We start from the raw sequence: 21,760 nt of genomic DNA, 5'->3' as shown, positions 1-21,760 counted from the left end.
AACTGGCTTCAGTGGTGAAATATACCTTCAGCACAAGAATTCCAATAGCATCATATCACTATGCACAGGTACACACACACGTTCATGTTCTTTGTCAATTATCCAGAGCAGGAATTTTACATATTGTTATTTCTACCACTTCATCCCAGAGTCACAGTTTCTGAATCCCGCCCCTGTGAAATTTCCCTGCGGACATGTTGTTCTCCAATGAACCCACTCCTCCAGCTCCCCTGAAGAGTGACTACAGCCCGGACTGTGCACTAGCCTACATCATTTACACAGTGCCATCAGGGGACTGACACTGGCCCCAGGCAGTGAGTGATAACGGCTGACTCTTAATTTACCGTGACTCACTTCTGGAGTGGCAGCACGCTCGGAAGACCAGCAGCACATGGTGGTGCCAGCTGCTAGCAGGCCAGAATCGGTCCGTTTTTTGCCGAATTTCCACAATCAGAACTCAAACTCATCGGAACTCAGGCCAACAGCCCACTTTGCTTTTCCATTGACCTTTTCTGGGCTCAATGGTGTGACAAATGGGCCTATCTCAGGGCTTGAAGCCCTGCTCTTCCCCCTACTCATGCCCATCAGCCAATGCTACACTATAGACAAGTCACACTTTTCCCGACCGGCTGTCAACAATAACAATAACAATATGTATGCATGTATGTATGGAAGTATTATTATTATTATTATTATTATTATTATTATGTACTTGTATGTACTTGTTGTATGTACCTCCTCTGTGGCCTCAGCCTGTCATTTCTCTAACTTAACCATTCCCCAGCCTAAGAATGAAGAGATCAATTCAGGGCACGTATTTGCATGGGTTTTCATGACCATTTATTACTATATTTATTGCTCAATGGATATAAAATTACTGCAGGACATGTGTGACTGGACTGATGACATTTCTTCTTCCCTTCTCATAGCTGAAATCTGGGAGTGTTGCTCCTGCTTTGTAGTCCGTAGATATTCAGTTGAGTCATATTCCACTTCAGTCAAATCACAGTTTTTCCTCTTCACTGATAAACACAAAACAAATCTGCATTTGGCTAATGGCATGGATGTGGGGATGTCACCTGCTTTGTGGACGAAACAAGAGTTAGAACTCACTGTTGTCTTTTTTCTATTTGTTTATGTCAAGCAAGCCTTTTGACAAAGTTCACAAATGAAAAGCAAAATTAATACAGTATTTTTGAAAATGCTTTCATCAGATCAAATCAGAGTTAATGACAAAGATATGGATGAGTAGAGTTGTGGATTTTGTTTTCTCTGTTCACATTGTTAATGTAATCTTCTCTTGTATGCTAGCAAATTTAAATGTGTCTATGCACTATTTAAAGATGTGGCCGATTACAAACATTCAGAGGAGATTTTTGTGCCAGTGCTCCAACTACACCAGATTCTGATGTGGTTTCTGCAGTTTATTAGAGAAACCATTTATATGAAAAAAAACTAACATTAAACAGGACCAATATCACATTGTAATTAATATTATAGCCTCTATTATTTTATTCATTGTTTTTATTTACTTTTATTGTATGTGTCTTGCCAAGTAATTAAATCCTTACCATACATAATATGCATCATTACCCACAAGAATAACTGCTGTCATAGGGATTTGTATTTTCCTAGTCACTCAATTAATGTAATAAAAAGATGTGGAAGATAAGGCCATTTCATACAAATTACTAGCAAAGATTCTAGACTTGGCGGATATGGTTTGGTCAATTATGCATGCATGGATTTGATAGATACCATAAAACATGTCAAATTAAATTTTTTGACTGGAGTTATCATTCATCTAAACTGAAGCAGATTACACATTGTTATGACAACAAAACAAAAATCTCATGAAAATTAATCTCTGTGGTTATTCCATGAAACAAGGCTGCCGAACCCTGTTCCTGGAGATCTACTCCAGAAACAGGGTTGTGCATGTTTTCGGTAGGTTTTCATTTCAACCCTATTTTGGCACACCTGATGATTCTACTAATTAGCAGCTCAAGCTGTTGAATGAGGTGTGCTCTGTTAGGGTTGGAGTGAAAACTCATCAAGTGGGTACACACACCTGGGTTGCATTGGCAAATCAGCCTGGGGCTTAAAGATGCGCACACCTTTAAGCCCTGAGAGAGGGAGAGGGAGAGAGGGAGAGGGGAGTCCATCATCGAACAAGTAGGCCTACAAGAGGAAGGTGCTGAAAAGTTGAGGAGCTGGTCAGCTCAAACATTGAACAGCTGCAGAAGTGGAAAGCTGAAAAGCTTTCCTGTTTGGTTTTTGTCTTTGTTGTTCTAGTTTTATTATCTGTGCTTGGAACCCATGTGGGGGAAAGCGCGCTCTCTCTCTCTCTCTCCCTCACTTTCTCTCTCTCTCTCTCTCTCTCTCTCTCTCTCTCTCTGTCTCTCTCTCTCTCTTAGCAAATAAAATGCTGTTGTGAAAACCAGAATTGCTGATCTTCCTGTGCCCAGAAATGTTCTCCCTCCCAGGGGTGTCAACCGGTGTATGACAGCGATATTACTGCCAGGAAGATTAACTATTCAACACTAATTACAGTGAGTTCAGTATGTAAACAGTGCAGTCACATCAATATTTTGCTGCAGTTATTCAAACAAGACAAATTCCCAGATCTTCCAGCGCTTTAACACAGAACTACTAGCAGAACTATAGGCTACATATATTCACATGCATAAAACTGTTTTATGAATGTCTACTTTCATAACATGATGAAAATTTTTTATGTCTCCCCTGTACTAGGTAACTGTACTTAAGAATGCAAGTGTAGCCAAATATAGATGAATATTTTAAATCCATTTCTGAATCCATGTCTTAAGGCTGAGGTATCCCTGATGCAGATTTAACTTGAATTACAAGAAAAGTAGGTCCACCACAGTTTTTGAAACAATCATATTTGATACTTCTTACCTGCAAGATTATGCAGATCTGTGGTAGGTAGGACCAACCAGCAGAGATTAAATACAATTATTTTTTAAATTAAGCAGTTTTACATCTTGTTGCTTTGTCATTTATTTTTTTGTGATGGCACATATTGTATTTATATGTTACTTTACTATATGTTACTATACTTATGGAAGAGTGGTCCCTATATCTTTCGTGGTTTAAGTTCATGTGATGAGTCACAATAAGCATATTGGGACAACTTCTGTAAACATAATGTGGTACATTTAAACTGTGTAGAAAATAGAACTTATTCTAGCCAGCTGTGGCATAGTAGGCTGCTGCAACATTACACAGGAACCGAGAGCACAAGGCTGTTCAAACACTGCTAGAGGGAAATGGAATATACTGCACCGTATTGTTAAAATGTGGACCTTTTGGAAAATATTATATACTTCACTGCCATTTGTTATTAAAAAATATAGCAATATCTGAAAGCATTGTATATTTTAATATTTCATTGTTTTAAGTTGCTGTTTGTTTGACAAGTGAAATTTTCTTACTCCATTGGCAAATCGTACAATGAGACGACTTGTGTCATTATATTGGCAATGTTGTTTAGCAAAAAATTAATAGAAAATAATTTTTCAAAAATTGAGTCAAAATATAAGACTAAAATACTTGAGATTGACTTATTTTTTGGTTTTTGCAGGGTATATAAGCAAGCTCCTTGTTTGTCAAAAGGCTTGCTTGACATAAACAAATAGAAAAAAGACAACAGTGAGTTCTAACTCTTGTTTCGTCCACAAGGCAGGTGACATCCCCACATCCATGCCATTAGCCAAATGCAGATTTGTTTTGTGTTTATCAGTGAAGAGGAAAAACTGTGATTTGACTGAAGTGGAATATGACTCAACTGAATATCTACGGACTACAAAGCAGGAGCAACACTCCCAGATTTCAGCTATGAGAAGGGAAGAAGAAATGTCATCAGTCCAGTCATACAGGAAAGTTCAGTCTCGAAGTTCAACCTAATAGGGCGTGCTCCAATCCTTAGTACACCAGGGCTCATGCAGTTAATGAACAGGTCATTTGAGGGGTTGTGTTCTACTGAATGTCCTCTTAAATGCACACATCCATAGCACCATTAGGTGCTGCCATCCACTGTACTGTTACTGTGGTAAAACATACATTAATGAATACATACATTTGACTTTGGGTAAAAACAGAGCCAGACCACAGACCAGTCCCTGTACTGATAGGTGTATATGCCATTCACACATTCTGGCCCGCTAACAGGTAGTTTCACATGTAAATCAAAAAGTTCACCAGCCCCTTCATTAAGACGTGTATACGTCAATTAAAAATACTGACCCCCGAAAGCATGAACACAGGTATATCTCAATCAACAGTGCCTGGTGCATATGCTAATCATGCACTAGCACCTTTTAATGCCATGTATATATACCACTCACACACACCAGGTCCTTTAGAGACAATATATATATACCAATCAAAGACCAGCTCCTTTACAAACAGGTTAATATGCCCCACACTCACAACAACTCCTTTACAGGCAGTTTATATACCACTCACTCACACCAGCACATTTACTGACCAGTTTACATATCACTCACACACCAGCTCCTATACAGACAGTCTATATACCACTCACTCACACACAACAGGTTTATACACACACCAGCTCGACTGCAGTTTATATACCACTCAGACACCAGGTCCTATACAGAAGGTTTATATACCACTCACACACACCAGCTCCCATACAGACAGTTTTTATACCACTCACACTCCAGCTCCTTTACAGATTTAGACCAATCACAAACAGCAGCTCCTTAACAGGCTTTGCAGTAAATCAGCGGGTGGTGGGGAGGCGTGACATGATTTGAAGGCAGTGTCCACGCACTTGTGAAAGTGTACACAAGTCCACACCTCCCACTAACTGTAGAAGGTTAGCAGCACAAACAGACAAGCAGACAGATCTGAGAAAGAAAGGAGGGAGTGTGAGAGAGAGAGAGAGAGAGAGAGAGAGAGCCGCTGGCCTACCTGCAGAGAGTCTGGATGTGACCGTGGCTCCTCCACCCTCAGGAACACCTGCTGTCCCCTTCTGAAAAGGTGAACGAGTGAAATCAGAATCTGCTGCAGTATCAGAATCATCCTGGAGCTGCACTTGCCCTGCTACCTGCCTCCCTCTCGCGCTGCCCTCTTACTCCACAGTGGCAGTGGACTCCAGACACACATGCACAGACATACAGGCACACCTGCACTCCACACTTCTCTTTTCTATGTTCTGTCACCTTCCTTGTCCCTCCTCCCTCCCCACCCTTCCATTTATGTGTCTCTCCTCCCCTTTCTGCATCTCACTCTCTTCCCTGCTCTTTTTTTCTCTTTATCTATCTGTGGGTGGAGTGTGTAAGTGTTGGTGTGTATGTGTGGGGTGTTTGCACGTGTGCTTTAGCGACTCATTTTGTGACAGTTCTCCCGTTCTCTGTGCGGTTGAAGTGTTGCTTGCACCTGCGTCTACCCGGAACAGTGAAGCGAGCTCTCTGACAGAAGCGTGAGCGAGGAGAAGAGGACAGCGAGGGCAGCGGTGGACACTTGCTCTGGTTTTTCTGTCACTCCCTCGCTCTTCATCTCCCCCTCCCTCCTCCTCCTCTCACCCCTCTCCTTTTCACTATACTTCTCTCCCTGTCTAACTCTAACTCCCTCTATCTTTCTCATTTCTAGATAAGAACACATTTTCTAGCAATACGTGTGGTGCAGTACACAGGGGAGCTGTCTGTCGGCCATGCAATTTCCCCCTGCTTGGGTGCGGGGGTTCGATCCCTTGCGTTGCATTTTCTCAGCTGTGGTATCCTCTCTATACTATCTCTGCTTTCTACCTGTCTAAATAAAGGCAAAATACAAAAGGTAGGTGGATTGTCCTGTTATTCCTGTTAAAACTGCTTTCTTGGAATGAGGGAAAGTGCAAAGCAGAAGAGGGATTTAAATGAATCTAATTCAATGAAACACAATCAAGACAAATGGAATCGTAAGTCTGATGTGAGATAACAGTGATTCTCACTTAAAAAGCATAATTATGTCGTTGTTAATGAAAAATACTTGGGTCTAAGCCTTGGAAATGAGTCACAGAGCCACACACACACACACACACCCACACCAAGGTGAAACCAATCACAGAGCCTCTCTTGTATGAAATTGAATTGAGCTCCCCTCATCGATTTCTTGTGAAATCAAACCATAAAACTTTAGATAACCTTGACCTGAAACGTATTCCACCCAGTACAAATGTCATTTTATTTATATGATATAGTAAATATAATATTATTATATACATAATGAGCTACACTGGAACCTTTAAATGCATGGAACACCTTTATCTTTATAACCCAATCTATAAGGACACTAGCCCTATGTGTAGGCTTAGCTCTGTAGCCAAAATATCAAACGTTCTTAACCAGAACCAGAAACTGTCCAGTCTATCTCAGTAGGCCTTGTCCAGTCAGGGGTAAGAAGATAAATGGCAGGAGATTCTCAGCGTACTGATGCTTTCTTGTACCTCCCAATAACATACCAGTAATATTGTTTGTCCTTAAAATATTGCAGGTATTAACGATTTATGCAGCTATTTTCCATTGTTACAATTGTACCGCACCTCTGTTACAACTGTGCTGCACGTACTTTGCTTTTTTTTGTGCTGCACGAAAATTATCATTTCATGTAGAAAAAACAGTATTTCCAACAGTAAGACATGTACATTACACTTCTCAATCATGTTGGTATGAACTAATACATATAGGAATTTGCAATTATTATTGCCCGTTTAACACAAATGCTAATTATTTCATAATTTTTGTGTTATGTTGATATTATGTTTATTGCATATTACATTTATTATTAAGAGAGATTGTTGCAAATATTGCATTAATCATCAAACTTTGTTTATAAATCCAGTCTGACTACAGTCAATTAAAATGAAAAGATTGCTCTTCTCATTACAGACAGGTGTAATCAAAAGAACGAAATACAGTACCCCAGGGATCACAATGCAGTATTAGAACAGCCGTAAGTAATTAAAAATAGAACTTAAGGAGGAGGAATTAAATTCATAAAAAAGAAAAAAGACAATGAAAAATTAATGAGTGCATAAGTATAAAATGCATAAGTATGCATTTTCCCTGCTTCTGGGATTTATATCAAATTGCCAAATTTGATATAAATTTGACAGCATATGATCCACAAAACCCATTGACTGGCTTTTGAATAGGCTATGATCATGAGCACATTGCAAGGGAAACGCCCAAAATTAGCAATCCACCCTACACTGCGCTACGATTTTTGTGCTGTAGACCTGGTCTCTGCAGGCAGGGGGTGGGGGTGCCAGTCGTCGACTAGACCAAAATAAAAATTGCAATGAGCTGCACTAAAACTGCAAAGCGCTGCGCGATTTTGACTGACACACACCCCGGAAGCTACTCTCCTCCTACTTCGGTACACGGCTAGCCACGAAACTACCAAACGGCTCAGCCGCATGAAATTCCATGGCGAAATTATCACTTTGCCAATGCGACAGCTCACAACACGCCATGCTCCGCCCGGAAAATAGAGTCAATTGTGTTTTTTTCCCTGTGTGTCCCACAGCATCCTCTCCAGCAAAATCAATCTCTTTTCACACAGAGAAACAAAGGTTCTGCACTTGCCCTCCATTTGCCACTGGGTCACTGTACTCAAGTAATTTGTTCCCCATCCCCAACACTGAAAACCACTGAACCTTCCAGTGGTTCAGATATTTCAACATACTATAACTGACAGCACCAGGGCTTAAGCAAGCTTTCTGATATCCCAGAATGTCTGATTACGGTTGCAATTCTCATAGGGGATTAAAAATCACAAATAAGTAAAATTAAAGCAAACACTTAAAAATCTGCATTATTTTTGAAACATAGTTCTGTCCATATATATTCTGTCTCAGACTCTGGCTGACAACAGTCTTCTTGCATCAGGTGGTCTCAATGGCCATGCTGTGCTCAGTGAACCTACGCCCTGTCAATACATATTTTCAAATTTAGCTCTGTAAGTGGACCGCACGCTTCACTGCTATACAGGGCAATAGGTTCCATTATGGATTCCAGTATTTCAAGCCAAATTTGAATAGCCATTTTTACTGTTTTTCAACTGCCATTTTATCCCATAATGCCATAAAAATCCATGACCTTATTTTTCTTTAATTCCATGCACTGATGTATTTATAATAATAATAATAATAATAATTGAAGTTCAAGTAAATTATGAAAAAAAGTTAAAACTTTGACATTCTGTTCTGGCAAAGTCCTCAGCATGGAGTGACTCCCTGATGAAGGCTTTGTTGAATTGCACTGGAGTCTCTCGCTCTCTCTGTAAATTACTGTGTCATCCATAATATTAGCCATGCAACAAATTCAAGATGAAATTTAAAAGAATGCATTTCAGTTCCCTGTTTCCAAAATCTGCATTATAATCCACCTTCCTCTAGCTTTTTTCCTTTTAATGTGACACTACTGGAAAACAGAAGTATCTCCCACTCGTGCTCAGCCTTTCTATATCTCATATTTATCTTTGTTTGCCCTTCATGCAAACATAGCCTGTCTCAGTTGAAGAGATGGTGTCATTTTCAAGTGGATTGAGCAAGCTCACACTCGAGCGCTTTATTGCTGGACTGTAAATAAGCTTTCTGTGCTGACTCAGTGATCTAGGCCGACAGCAGGGCATTGAGCCGCTCCACTTTTCACCCATTAAACAGGGTAAGCCCCCGGGGCCCGACAGCTTGAAAAGCACAGGGAGCGCACAGGGACAAAAAAAGGCTGACCTTACATGTTAAAAATGCTGTCTTGCTTCCCCCAATTTAATCCTGCACTTTATATATAGTAGGAGTACCAAACATGCCAGAGGTCTGAGGAAGCACACATGCATGGTCTTATGAGTAATAAGACACAAAGTGGCTCTCGTGGCCCACTGTGAAATCCTGACTGAATTAAAACTAAATTGTGTCCACCCAGAATGCACCTCAGTCAACTCTACTTCTGAGCAAGAAATATACAGCCTATATGATCCTAATCTAGTTCCCACGTCCTTGATTCAGATATATCCTGATTGATTCTATGATGATAATTCAACATATTTCTCTGACAAATATAGGGCTTCTGAATGAGAGCATCAGAACACACTACTCTTACGGTGCCTCTCATAGTTTCCATTCTCCCCTTTGAGCACATAACAGCAGGAGCACAGCAGCTGAGACCTGTACTGTACCGCAGCTGCCCACCGGCACACCAGAGATAATTCTACACCCGACGGTCCACAGGGCATTACAGAAGAGACAGCACTGATTGGAGGAGAGGCATATCAAATGGCAGAACAAAAATGGAATGTCAACACACACACATCTCACAATTTATTTAATTTATCCCCCATTCCCGTAGAGAGAATCAGTCACACGAGCCTAAATCATGTCAGAAACATTCCGCAAAACATCAACCCTTTGCATTCACTGCAGTTCAGTGGCCCCCATTTTTGTATTATTCTATTTCAGACACACAACTCACAATTGAATCAAGCGATATTCATTGAGATTAATGTGGATGCAACTTCGACATCAAGGCTCTCCCTCTTATCACTCCCTGCTTGCACAAGCCAGCCAAAATTAACAGAGAGTGACCACTGCAACCCAGCTCATTTTTTTAATCCCTGACAATTTGAGGAGATGCTCCCCTGTAAAACACACAATGCCTGCTGCTGCTGCTTCTTCTTCTCACTGGGCATTCCACCAACTGAGCTAGCATAGACACTGAGCTGGAGGAGGACACTGAGCTGGAGAAGGACGCTTCACGTGCAGCTTGCGCAGGTGGGCCGTAGGTAACCCATGGGCCAGAGGGGGTCGTTGGTACGTGATAAGACTTGCTGACTGCTGACTGAAATGCAACGCCGCAGCCAGCTGTGCACTACTTTGCGGGACTGCAAAGCACAATCAACCCTGGCACAGTCTGGATACCATTCTAGATCATGAGGCCCATCCACACCCTGGAATGGTGTCTCAGCAGGAGCTATGCAGCAGTTCCTTGTGCCCCATATTATTCCCTTATTGTACTGCATCTCATGACATAACAACTGTCCATCCAATTCATCATATCATCTCTGTAGATACAGATACATCTCAGCACTGTTACATGAGCACTATATGCTTCAACATCTCTTCACTGTTAGCTAATTACAGCTTAGTCTAATCACTCATCCCCATTACATAATTACAGTTCAACTCAGCCCAGTGTCTTATCACCATTACCATACATCACACAGTGTAATCAAAACACCAACACATGGGAATAATTACAGAAAATGATCCCTGCAGGGTTTATGAAAATTTTCATCTTCTCTGCAGGTTTTTCCTCCTCAAATGTGTCACAGAGTACGCTGATCTATGCCTCATATTTCATTACTAGTTTGGAAATGAATAGCTTAGGAATCAGACAATACTAGGTGCTTTTTCAAGCTGCCTAAGCTGCGTAAAGGAAAAACATGAGAAATAAAAATAAAAAAAACTGTAAAACGATTATAAATGGTTTTGTCCGTGAATTTATTGGTACAATGTGTGGTGTATAATACTGCACTTCAGGTTTATAAAGTTTTGACTGCCTTCAAGTTTTTGTGAAACCTCAGACACACTCTGAGTGACAGTAGAATCCGCTTAATTGCATAAAAGACAGAGCGCTGACGACCTTGTGTGCCATTCAGGCATCTGCTATTGGTGAGATTTTCTGCTGATTTTCTGTGAAGTTTTTGCTGTTCTGTGTCTTTATAGAGCAATCTTTGGTTTATTTATGCCACAACTGCTGACTTTTAACAAATATTTACAGATCATTATGCAATGTAATTGGACATAATTCCATGAAAATATCACAAATATGCACTAATGGTTTATGAAAACATGCAACCACTTTACAGTGGAATGAACAGGAAATGGTTTGGGATTTTGCTATTCTATGCAAATACCCAAATTATGCGATAATCCGATATGCAATTAAGTGGATTCTGCGGTATTAATCTACCCTGTTTTTTCCTGTCTGTGCAGATTTAACTGAGAAATAGAATTCTGAAAAGACTTTAATGTTCTGTAGGGTACACCAGTGACAAAAAGGATGGTGCAAGCATTCCTTGAGTGAATGTCTAAAAATTATTTCAATGCAGTAAACTGCCATTTGTCTGGATTTAAGTTAGAAGGCTAATTAATATTTAAAAGTTTAATTAATATTTTACTCTCAGTTTTGAGTATAAAAAACACATTTCAAGACATATTACAATTCCAAATACCACTATTTCTGTAAAATGACCCCCTTACAATGTGTAAATCCTTCAGCACTGGCTATATGATCCCCACAATTCTGCCACTGTAACCCTTCAATAAATATCTTAATTGTTTAATTATTAGATGTATTCAAAATTGAAACAATGAAACTATTTCTGGCAAATAATTATTCCTGCTACAGAAGCACATAATGTGAACAAAAGGAATTATGGAAGCTTTTACAAAGAGAAGAAATAAATTGAAGATACTGTAATGTACGCAGAAAATTAGTGCATTGAAACACCACAGAAACTCTCTTAATACTCTTTTTAGGACAACGCTTTGAGATTTGAGTATTTATGCAAGTATTTACATTATCGTCACATTTTAAAGAACAGCTTAACTTTGCTACACCAGGAGAATAATAGTGTGCAGCTCTTTCACACATTCACGCAATAGCTTACCCACATTACTGATTCAAAACAGCATTTAAATATAAGCTGCATGAACAAACTCCCATTACTCAGAAAGGGATACTTCCATAGGGCTATTTCGCAATACAGACTAGCAGCCTGTTATGGGCTTGTTGTCATAACAGCTGGCCTGCTAAATGCTTGGTTTAGACTGGCGCTCATATTGATGGTGGGTGAATGTGTGTTAATTGATTCAAGAAAGGAGGCGTCTTTTTTTAGTCGAATATCTTTCTGGTTAAATTAAAAAATGCAAAGATGTTGCAGGAAAGTCTGGAGAGTCCTTTCCACACTTCAATTTTGATTATTTCTTTGTTTCACTTTTTTCTTTCCCTTTGACACTACCACTTCATTTATCACTACGACCCTTTCAAATGATGTGCAGTCCATTCTGATCTGTTACCATGGTTATTTATCATTTTGTTTTCAGTCTTCTGCTTGATCTGGCTTTTGCTAACAGCAGACTGTGAGAACCAATTTACTCCAAAACAATCTCCTCGTAGGAATGAAGTCATTTATTCGCCCCAGTGACTTGTTCTCCAGGTGTTAAATTACCCCTGTAAAAGCAGTGCAGACCTCATGAAGAGGCTTGTATGGTCGTGGAGACTGTGACACAATAAAATAGCACAACTGTGATAGAAGAAGCAGTGACTATAGCAGGAGCACCTCTTACACAGTTCTATTAGAAATACTCTCTATACCTAGAGACTTAAAAGCACAGATGGTGTTTCAATTTTATTATTATTATTATTATTATTATTGTTGTTGTTGTTGCTTTGTTAGGATTCTTTAGTTTTTCTCCTCCTTTACCTCAGATAATGATGATCTGGAATGGTCCAGAATGCCCAAACTTGGTAGGCTTGTTTTGGTGGCTGAACTCTTTGATCCTTTAAATAATGGTGCAGATTGAACACTTGGTGATGCTGTAGTAATCGATTAAATATGAAATGTTGAATTTGTTATTTTTTTAATTCATGTAATTTATACACTGACACTTTTTTCATTTTGTGAATTTAAAAAAAAATAATAGGTTATGTGTCTCAGTTTGCCATTACTGGATGTCAAAATTTGGAGTCGGGACACTTTGAGTTCGAAGCAGGGTCATGTTGCCTGTGTTTGATATTTCTTTCTTTTTTCTTTTGTATAGTGTAGAGGATATCTTGAGGTATTTGGAATGGTTGGAATGGCTGGCTTCGAATGAATAATGAGATGCCGTATAAATTATTTCTCAAAGGCAAATTTTCAGAAAGTGTCCCAATTTACCAGTATTCACGCTATGCCATTTATTATAACATTTGTATCCTAAAGTGGTATACTTTAATTACTTTAAAACCGTTTACTTCTGGAAAATACTTTAATTAGCCGATGCAGAGATTTAGTTCAGAAAAAGTTTACTTTGGGCATATTTTTCTCTTTTGCGTAATGAAAGAAGATGCCCAACACACTTCAAGCCAGCAGGGTAGGGTAGAGTAGGGTAGGACATACGTTTTGACATCTATGACATACCTTTTTTGACTCTGAGGAAGACGTCGTAGACATTGCAACTTCTGTCCTACAGTCCTACCCTACCCTTTCCACCCCTCGGATACCTCTTGAAGCCAGTCCACGTAGAGCAGAGGATCACTACAATGCTGCGCACTACAGCAAAAGTACAGTACAAAACCAAAATGAGGCAGTCCGATGAGAACAATAGCCCATTAACTGGTTGCCTACATAAATGCACTTGAGACATGTGTTCATGGCTTCCAATTTAGATTTTCTTTTTTAAAAATTTTGTAATACAAATTTTTATTGTTTACTCATTGCAAGGTAAAAAGAGAAAAGAAATGAAAAGGCAATTGTGATTTCTATGCGAAACACTCCAAAAAGGACAGAATAAATCTATCACAACTCACAGATCTCAGCTTGCACTTCGCAACTTTCATGAAACAAGCCCCAGAATTTCAGTTTGCTTGTAATATCTCTGTTTATAATCTGATGGAGGACAAAGGAAATTGAATAAAACAAAGTGCTGTAATTTGATCGGAGGCAGAAAAAGGACAGTTGCAGAAAGAAAGCATAGACATACACTGCAAATTGGCCAAATGTAACTTTTCTCCTGTTCCCAGGGATTGTGGATAAATTCCTAGGCATATTCCTCTCTTTTACTGTTATCCCAAGTGGAATGGTGTTTTCAGATTAAGACCGACCACACTAAAGTAAGACCCATTGCGTGGTGTTCATGCAATGGTCTGGGCATGCGTGATGCTGCCAGGATGATTCGGCAATCGGTAATATTGTGGGGTCTTTGAAGCATTGTAGGACCCTGCATTGAATAAGGGCGGTGTTAAATATATGAATTAATATGTCACACATGCTTAGAACAGAGGACGAGAGGTTACCCGGGTCTTTTTCTTCAGTCCACTTTCTTGAAAATAGTCCTCACTTGTTGGGGTTGGAGGATGAAGGGTGTGAGGAAGGGGTAGCAGAGAGGATTGTTGTGGGTGTGGGCTTCAAATTCGCTGTAGAATTGGTTTAATCAATCTGGGAGAGTTGGGTCCTCACTGGTTATGTTTGTGGGGGATTTCTTATCGTTGCTCTGCCGGGCGCCATGATGCTAATAAATGGAACCAGCTGAAAAAAATGAACAGCTGAATAATCCTGTCTAGGGCTGGCATGCTTTCTGTTTATTTTGCATTAGTGTCGCATTGTATTTGACAGAGGCTGAACTAATTTCTTAGTTATTATAACCTCAACAAATTTTAGCTGATCTGATTCAGAAAAAGAGCTGCAATTTACTTTTGCTCATGGGCTTTTCAACATGGAACAGTGTCACCCAGCTCCCTGCAGGCAGAGCATGATGGGAAGGGCTGACAGGCTGTACTTAACTGATTATTATACTGCAAAGAAGAAAATCAGCAGGATTTTACCATAAATAAAATGCCACTGATTTCATCCCCACAGCTATTGCAGACAGTGCATATGAAGATACAATGGTTTCAATCTAAATGACACCTGATAACTCCCAGCTGGCATATGTGAATATGGTATTGGAAAAAACTAAACAAAAGCATCTCCTACACTTATGACTCATCATAATTATTATTGGGCCAATTAGAGGTGGTGAGAATAAATGGGTAGGCTTTATATAACTATGTGGAGGGGTTCCCTCGGTGATGTTCTGGAACCTTCTGCTTTTACCTAGACATGGGATGAAGCATTGTCTATTTATTCATGTTTGTGTGTGTGTGTGTGTGTGTGTGGGTGTGTGTGCATGATCACATTGCAAAAATTGGCCTTTCTAAGTTATTTAGTATCTAACACTGTGCCGCCCAAGACATATTCATTCATGGAAATTATTGAAGAGGGATCTAATTACATTTTGAGCAAATGTAAATGTTAATTTATTATCAAGGGCGCTAAATGTCATCTCCCACACCGACTGGGTGGCCAAATAAAAAGGATATTAGATTTGGATTTTATGGAGCAAGGAGCATTTAGCCCCATTAGAGCTACAATATAATTTCAAAAGAGAGGGTAAAATGTAGTACATGCAGAAAAAATGAAGATCAGGGCAAAATAAGAACAAAAACAATGATACCATATGTAAAACACGAGCATTTGAGCCCCAAATGGCAATTTAGCAGTGTTAGCTAGTAGTGTTTGATACTGAAAACGGATTCAAATTTGAAAAACATTTCACTCTTACAGCCTAGACAAAAACATATAAGAAAATTAATTCATGAAGGATTGACAGAAATAACCCTCTTCCATACTAGTTATTACATAACAGCTATGCCATTTGTATGGGGGAGTAAGAACGCACAATGAACACAGTGCCCTGACACCACACCCCTGTAAAATTACAGTGAACTCAGAGCCCTAACAACACTCGCCCCCATGACATTACAGTAAACACAATGCCCTAACACCACACACCCCCATGAAATTACAGTAAACACAATGCCCTAACACCACACCCCTGTAAAATTACAGTGAACACAGAGCCCTAACACCACACGCCCCCATGAAATTACAGTGAACACAGAGCCCTAACACCACACCCCTGTAAAATTACAGTGAACACAGAGCCCTAACAACACACGCCCCCATGAAATTACAGTGAACACAGAGCCCTAACACCACACCCCTGTAAAATTACAGTAAACACAGTGCCCTAACACCACACCCCTGTAAAATTACAGTGAACACAGAGCCCTAACACCACACCCCTGTAAAATTACAGTGAACACAGAGCCCTAACACCACACCCCTGTAAAATTACAGTGAACACAGAGCCCTAACACCACACCCCTGTAAAATTACAGTGAACACAGAGCCCTAACACCACACCCCTGTAAAATTACAGTGAACACAGTGCCCTAACACCACACCCCTGTAAAATTACAGTGAACACAGTTCCCTAACACCACACCCCTGTAAAATTACAGTGAACACAGCGCCCTAACAACACTCGCCCCCATGACATTACAGTAAACACAATGCCCTAACACTACACACCCCCATGAAATTACAGTAAACACAATGCCCTAACACCACACCCCTGTAAAATTACAGTGAACACAGAGCCCTAACACCACACCCCTGTAAAATTACAGTGAACACTGAGCCCTAACACCACACCCCTGTAAAATTACAGTGAACACAGTGCCCTAACACCACACCCCGGTAAAATTACAGTGAACACAGTTCCCTAACACCACACCCATGTAAAATTACAGTGAACACAGTTCCCTAACACCACACCCCTGTAAAATTACAGTGAACACAGTGCCCTAACACCACACCCCTGTAAAATTACAGTAAATGGTATGCCCTAACACCGCACCTCTGTAAAATTACAGTAAATGGAGTGCCATAACACCACACCCCTGTAAAATTACAGTGAACACAGTTCCCTAACATCACACCCCTGTAAAATTACAGTAAATGGTATGCCCTAACATCGCATCTCTGTAAAATTACAGTAAATGGAGTGCCCAAACACCACACATTCCTGAATAATTACAGTAAACACAATGCCCTAACACCACACCCCTGTAAAATTACAGTAAATGGAGTGCCATAACACCACACCCCTGTAAAATTACAGTAAACACAGTTCCCTAACATCACATCCCTGTAAAATTACAGTAAGTGGTATGCCCTAACACCGCACCTCTGCAAAATTACAGTAAATGGAGTGCCCAAACACCACACATTCCTGAATAATTACAGTAAACACAATGCCCTAACACCACACACCCCAGGGAAATTACAGTAAACACAGAGCCCAAACACCACATATTGCTGAGAAATTACAGTAAACACAGTTCCCTAACACCACACACCTATTAGAGCACTAGACACGCTGCACCGACACCATACCATCCCAGGCTGCTTAACACAGCCCACCCCGGAGCATCAGACACATTCTATTTCCCAGAATTTTCCTGTTGTGTTGTCAGATGGATTTCTGTGTTTTTCCACTGGTGTTTTTAAGTAGACTTGTCAGCAGTGTGACTCTCTCCAGAGATTACAGAGGCACTACCATCCCAACCGATGTGTAGCCTACTGTTCTCTAAATGTTCCTAAAGATAATGCATTCAGATATCTTTCATCCCGCTTAAATTGCATCTATCTGTCTAATGTTCCGCTGGAACAAAGGACTCCAGCTAAATTAAAGGACATGAGCTATGCATTTGGAAGGATTAGACAGAATTTATTTAATGATTAAAGCACGTATTAGGTTGTGACAAATCAATCTGGAGTTATGATTAATTGTTTGAGGTTCTCATGGGGAAATAATATAAATGTATTTCATATTTGCAATTTAATTTATATTATCAATAAAAGTGGAATAAATGATCATCTAAATCAGCAGATCGACAGGTTTAGTACAGATTTGCTGAAAGTGTGAAAACCAACATTATATGTTCTTTTTTCTCTTTCTATTTTTTGACTAGCATTAATCCCAAAGCTGAGCTATTATGTGATAATACTGTACTTGCATGAATGTACGGGTAGATGCATGTGTGGGTCAAAGTAAAAGCAGAGTGTCAGAGCTATCAAAGCTGTAAACACTTCCTTGTTTGCTGAGCAGCTGAGCAGCCAGGATGCCTTCCACATGGCCTTCACTTTAGATTAGTTTGCTTTTGTGTTATTTTCCTTTAATTCTACAACCCATATTTCACTCATCCACACACGCTTTACACCACTGATGCCCAACACTCCCATATTTATTTATGAGTTGTTATGCTTAGTTTAATAAATACATTTTTCACCTTTCATTTGTGTGTGGACTCTCTCATTTGTTGCAAGCCCTGAGTCAGGGCACTGTACTTGGGAGATCACAAGCCCATTTTTCATTGTACTTGTACCTGTGCAATGTACAATGACAATAAAGTTGAACTGAATTTAAGTGAACTTGATCAGTGCTGATGGCCCAAAAGGTCACTGTTCTCGCTGATAACAAATTGATCCCACAAACTCTCCAGGCATCCAACAACCAGTAACCCATCCTGCTTTGTCTATGCTTACCTTTACAATAGAGTCCACATCTCTGATATACTCTTTAAAGTCACTAGCTGAACATAAATATTATGAGAAAGATTCTAATATCACCTCACTGCACAGATAACCAGCTAAAATATTTTTTCCTGAACAAAGACACCTGTTGCCAGCAGCCCTGGATCTCATTGTCATGGTTACACACTTCAGACATTCTGAGACACACACTAATATCCATTTCCATTTATAAATGATATCATGATGACATTTTTTTAAAGTAATATAAAAGGAGTGAGGAGCTTTCAGGCACACATACACATGCACGCGCATAGGCACACGCACACAATGCAAAGGGCATGCAGGCTCTGTGATAAAATTAACACAATTGCCTCAACTTGAAGCAAGGTAGCTGCCTGCATCAACAGGGAAAACAATCTACTATTCTGCTTGACAATGAGGAGGGAAGGGACTTGGACCAGGAAAAGGAAAGACCACGGATAGCAGCTAAAGAGGTTCAGGGGGGCCACGTGTAGTCTGAAGAGGTGGAGTATCAGGTGGGGTTTCTGCTGATCCTGATCACCATGGGAAGCACATTCAACCACTGGGAGGCCAGAACAAACAAGAGGGAGGGTGGGTGAGCTGCCCAGAGGTCCCCAGAACAGAAAGGTCTGGCTGGGATGTGGGTTGTATGTCACCCTCATATCCTGCAACAGTGAGCACGTTAGTGTGACTTATGTCCCATTCCCAGCCACTGACCGCTGCCCCTTCTCATTAGCTCAGAAAACTGCCCAACTTTAACAACAAGCCACAGAAGACCACCTGTTTCTCTGAGATGGCCGATATGCAATTTCTGGTTTCCCTGGCAAACGGCGAGCAGAAACGCAGCTGGTCTGACTGCCACTCTGAGAACAAATTGTCATTTTAGACAACAACACCACAGCTCCATTCCAGGAGCAGCTCAGGGGACTGCCATGGCACATACAAAGAGCTTTAGAAGATTAGCTGCCAATCACTTGTGGCTGTCACCCGTACCTCCGGTGTTTGGCTCAGACTCTGGGAATCAGTAACGACACATTCCAAATCCTGTACCCAGGTACTTTGTGCTGCTTCATGTCAGCTTTAAGCGACAGAATGTAAACTCTGGACCGTAGACTAGTCTGTGCAGTCACACTGCATTGCATCTCTGCACTGGATCACAACAGCCCACAACATAAAGAATATTCCCTCCTCCCAGATCAGGGACAATGTAAATATGGCACTTCGCACAGGGAAAATGTATGGGGACAGCATACATGGACTTAATGCATACAAGCACGCCAAATTAGAAATGCCCAGTGTAGCCTGGGAGCCCATGTTCCTCCAAAGAGAGGGGGTCTTCTGGTGCTGAGGGTTTACTGAGACAGTGGCTCCTCTGAGAGTGCTGCTCAGCCAATTAGCAGTGATTCTGCCAGGCCAGTGATTCAAGGGACAGGGATGCTGGCCAGTGTTCATTAGACGGGCAGTACAAGCTCACTTAAAATGTGTCAACCCTGGTAATGAGTTTCCCTGGGTGAGGCGGACAGCCTGTCTTTTCACATTTTAATTCTGTGTGAGAAAAGCCAGCGATAAAACCAGGCACTTTTCTCCATTGTGTCTGTTAATATTCAAAAATACTGATTTGATATAAAACAGCTGCCATAAAACTGCAATGGGAAAAGTCTAGATTAAATATGGAACACATGCTAATGCACTTGACCAGGTGCTGCAAATAAACTGAGGCGAGCAGAGAGCATGTGACTCCAGCCACTTATCACAACAACGTGACAGTGAAGTGTAACATTCACAGAAAAGTATACAACAAATCTATTACTTTAATTTTATCAGCAACAGATTCAGAGTCGAATGCCCCCCCCCCCCCCCCCCCCCCCCCCCACACACACACACACACACACTAACACAGAATCGCTCTCTCCCTGAGCCATCATGCCGCATAACCTATGCTACATTATTTGAAATCTTAACAGTTACAATGTGATAAAACGCCGCCACTTGCGCACTGTTGTTGGAAGTTGTCCAGGTGACTTGGCAATGGTATGCCCTACACCTCATGGGCACGCTATCAACGTAGCATGATGTTCGTTAACATTATAAATACTATTAGGCTACGACAGTACTTCTGAACAGTCTTCATCAAAACTAGGCATAATGTGGCAATGGTTAGTGTCGTGATACTTATCTTTTTACCTTAATTTATTCAAAATAAATATCCAACCGTGCTCGAGTTTTACGTGTTTAGAATATAGGTATTCATCACGGTTTTGTTTTGGTCCTCCCTCACCACCTGCTGGTTAGTGTAGCTATAATTTTCGTTCATCCCACCACCCTTAGCAGACGAAAGCTCACTTACATCTCTGATGCTGCTGGTCGGTACTGCTGGCTACGGCACAGCAGCGAGTGTCCGCACGCCTGGCCCATCTCACATGATGTCTGTCAGAAGCGTTTCCAAGAGTTCTGTTTGTACTCAATAAAACGAAGCTCCAACTTCGAACCAACACCGGGTCTCCGAGATTTGACAGTGGCAGAAGAGGCAGAGCGCGGATGTTTTTTAGTGAGTGGGTGTGCGCTTGTTTCAACTGTTCTCTCCTTCGCTTATGATGCTTGGAGTGGATTGGACGTGATGCTGTAACGAAGCCTAATGCAGCATCTCTAAAGCACGCGGACAGATACGAGTATGTGAAAGCCTTGTAAACCTCAAGGGACTCGGCTGGACGCCCGATCGATGGAGAGCCTACAATAACTGGAGCCGCTAGCTACAGACTCCCCGCCGCCTGGACTACCCGCCAGTAGCCTATGCCGGGTGTGAACATTTACACGCCACTCATTTTATTAATGCAATAGTAAATAAATATGTGGCAAATACATACATATTTGTTGAAAGAAAGAAATAATTTAATTGTATGTACTTATCGTGTTGCTCTCATGTTTCTACGACAGTTTAGGCACTGATAACATACAATAAATTAAAAAAAAACAAAATTTAAGCATAACGGATAGTTCTGGCGCACGCTGATTGGTCAGTGAGCATTCCAGTGGTGAATATATTAATTGACATCATTGTGGAGAATGACGATCGGAATCACCACCATCTCTTGTCCATTTTACGGGTTAGTTATATCATAATCTATTATATTTTGAGTTACCTCTCTAATAGTACAGTTATAATTGGCATAAGGGGAAAATATGCTACAGGCTTGGTATATGGTAATCAGCAAGGAGACAGAAGAAAACACTACACAGTGAAATGTCCAGTGTTAATTCAACTCTTACAGTATTAATTCAACTCTTAACAGAGTGGGGCTAAATGTTATCTGTTAAGAGATTAATTAACACTATTAGAGTTGAATTAACACTGGAGATTTAACTGTGGAAGCAATGCCGTAAAAAAAAAAAAAAAAAAAAAAAACAAGGAATATTGGACTTTCTCCATGCTTTTCTCTTGTGGCATGCACAGAGAAGTAGCACAGTTGTTTGTCTTCATTTAACTATACATCCCGAAGAATATGGGCTTTCAGGGCTGAGTTAAATGGCT

General features: G+C 40.6%; 1 protein-coding gene across 1 annotated transcript in view; it reads right to left on the bottom strand.

Annotated features, from left to right (window-relative positions):
• LOC118236738 (cGMP-dependent 3',5'-cyclic phosphodiesterase-like) overlaps positions 1-21,139 on the bottom strand; it is a 69,574-nt gene extending 48,435 nt beyond the window's left edge. Inside the window, exons 1-2 of the mRNA XM_035435337.1 lie at positions 20,579-21,139; positions 4,963-5,023 (exon numbers count right to left, since the gene is read on the bottom strand). Of these exons, the coding sequence (XP_035291228.1) occupies positions 4,963-5,023; positions 20,579-20,646 (129 nt within the window). The 5' untranslated portion in view covers positions 20,647-21,139. The remainder of the gene's footprint in view (positions 1-4,962; positions 5,024-20,578) is intronic.
• Positions 21,140-21,760: the final 621 nt, after the last annotated feature.

The sequence above is a fragment of the Anguilla anguilla genome, chromosome 9 (genome assembly GCF_013347855.1).
Source record: "Anguilla anguilla isolate fAngAng1 chromosome 9, fAngAng1.pri, whole genome shotgun sequence".
In the NCBI taxonomy this organism is placed as follows: domain Eukaryota; kingdom Metazoa; phylum Chordata; class Actinopteri; order Anguilliformes; family Anguillidae; genus Anguilla; species Anguilla anguilla.
The sequence above is the reverse complement of the archived record's forward strand: the minus strand, read 5'-3'. Positions and strand labels throughout refer to the sequence as shown.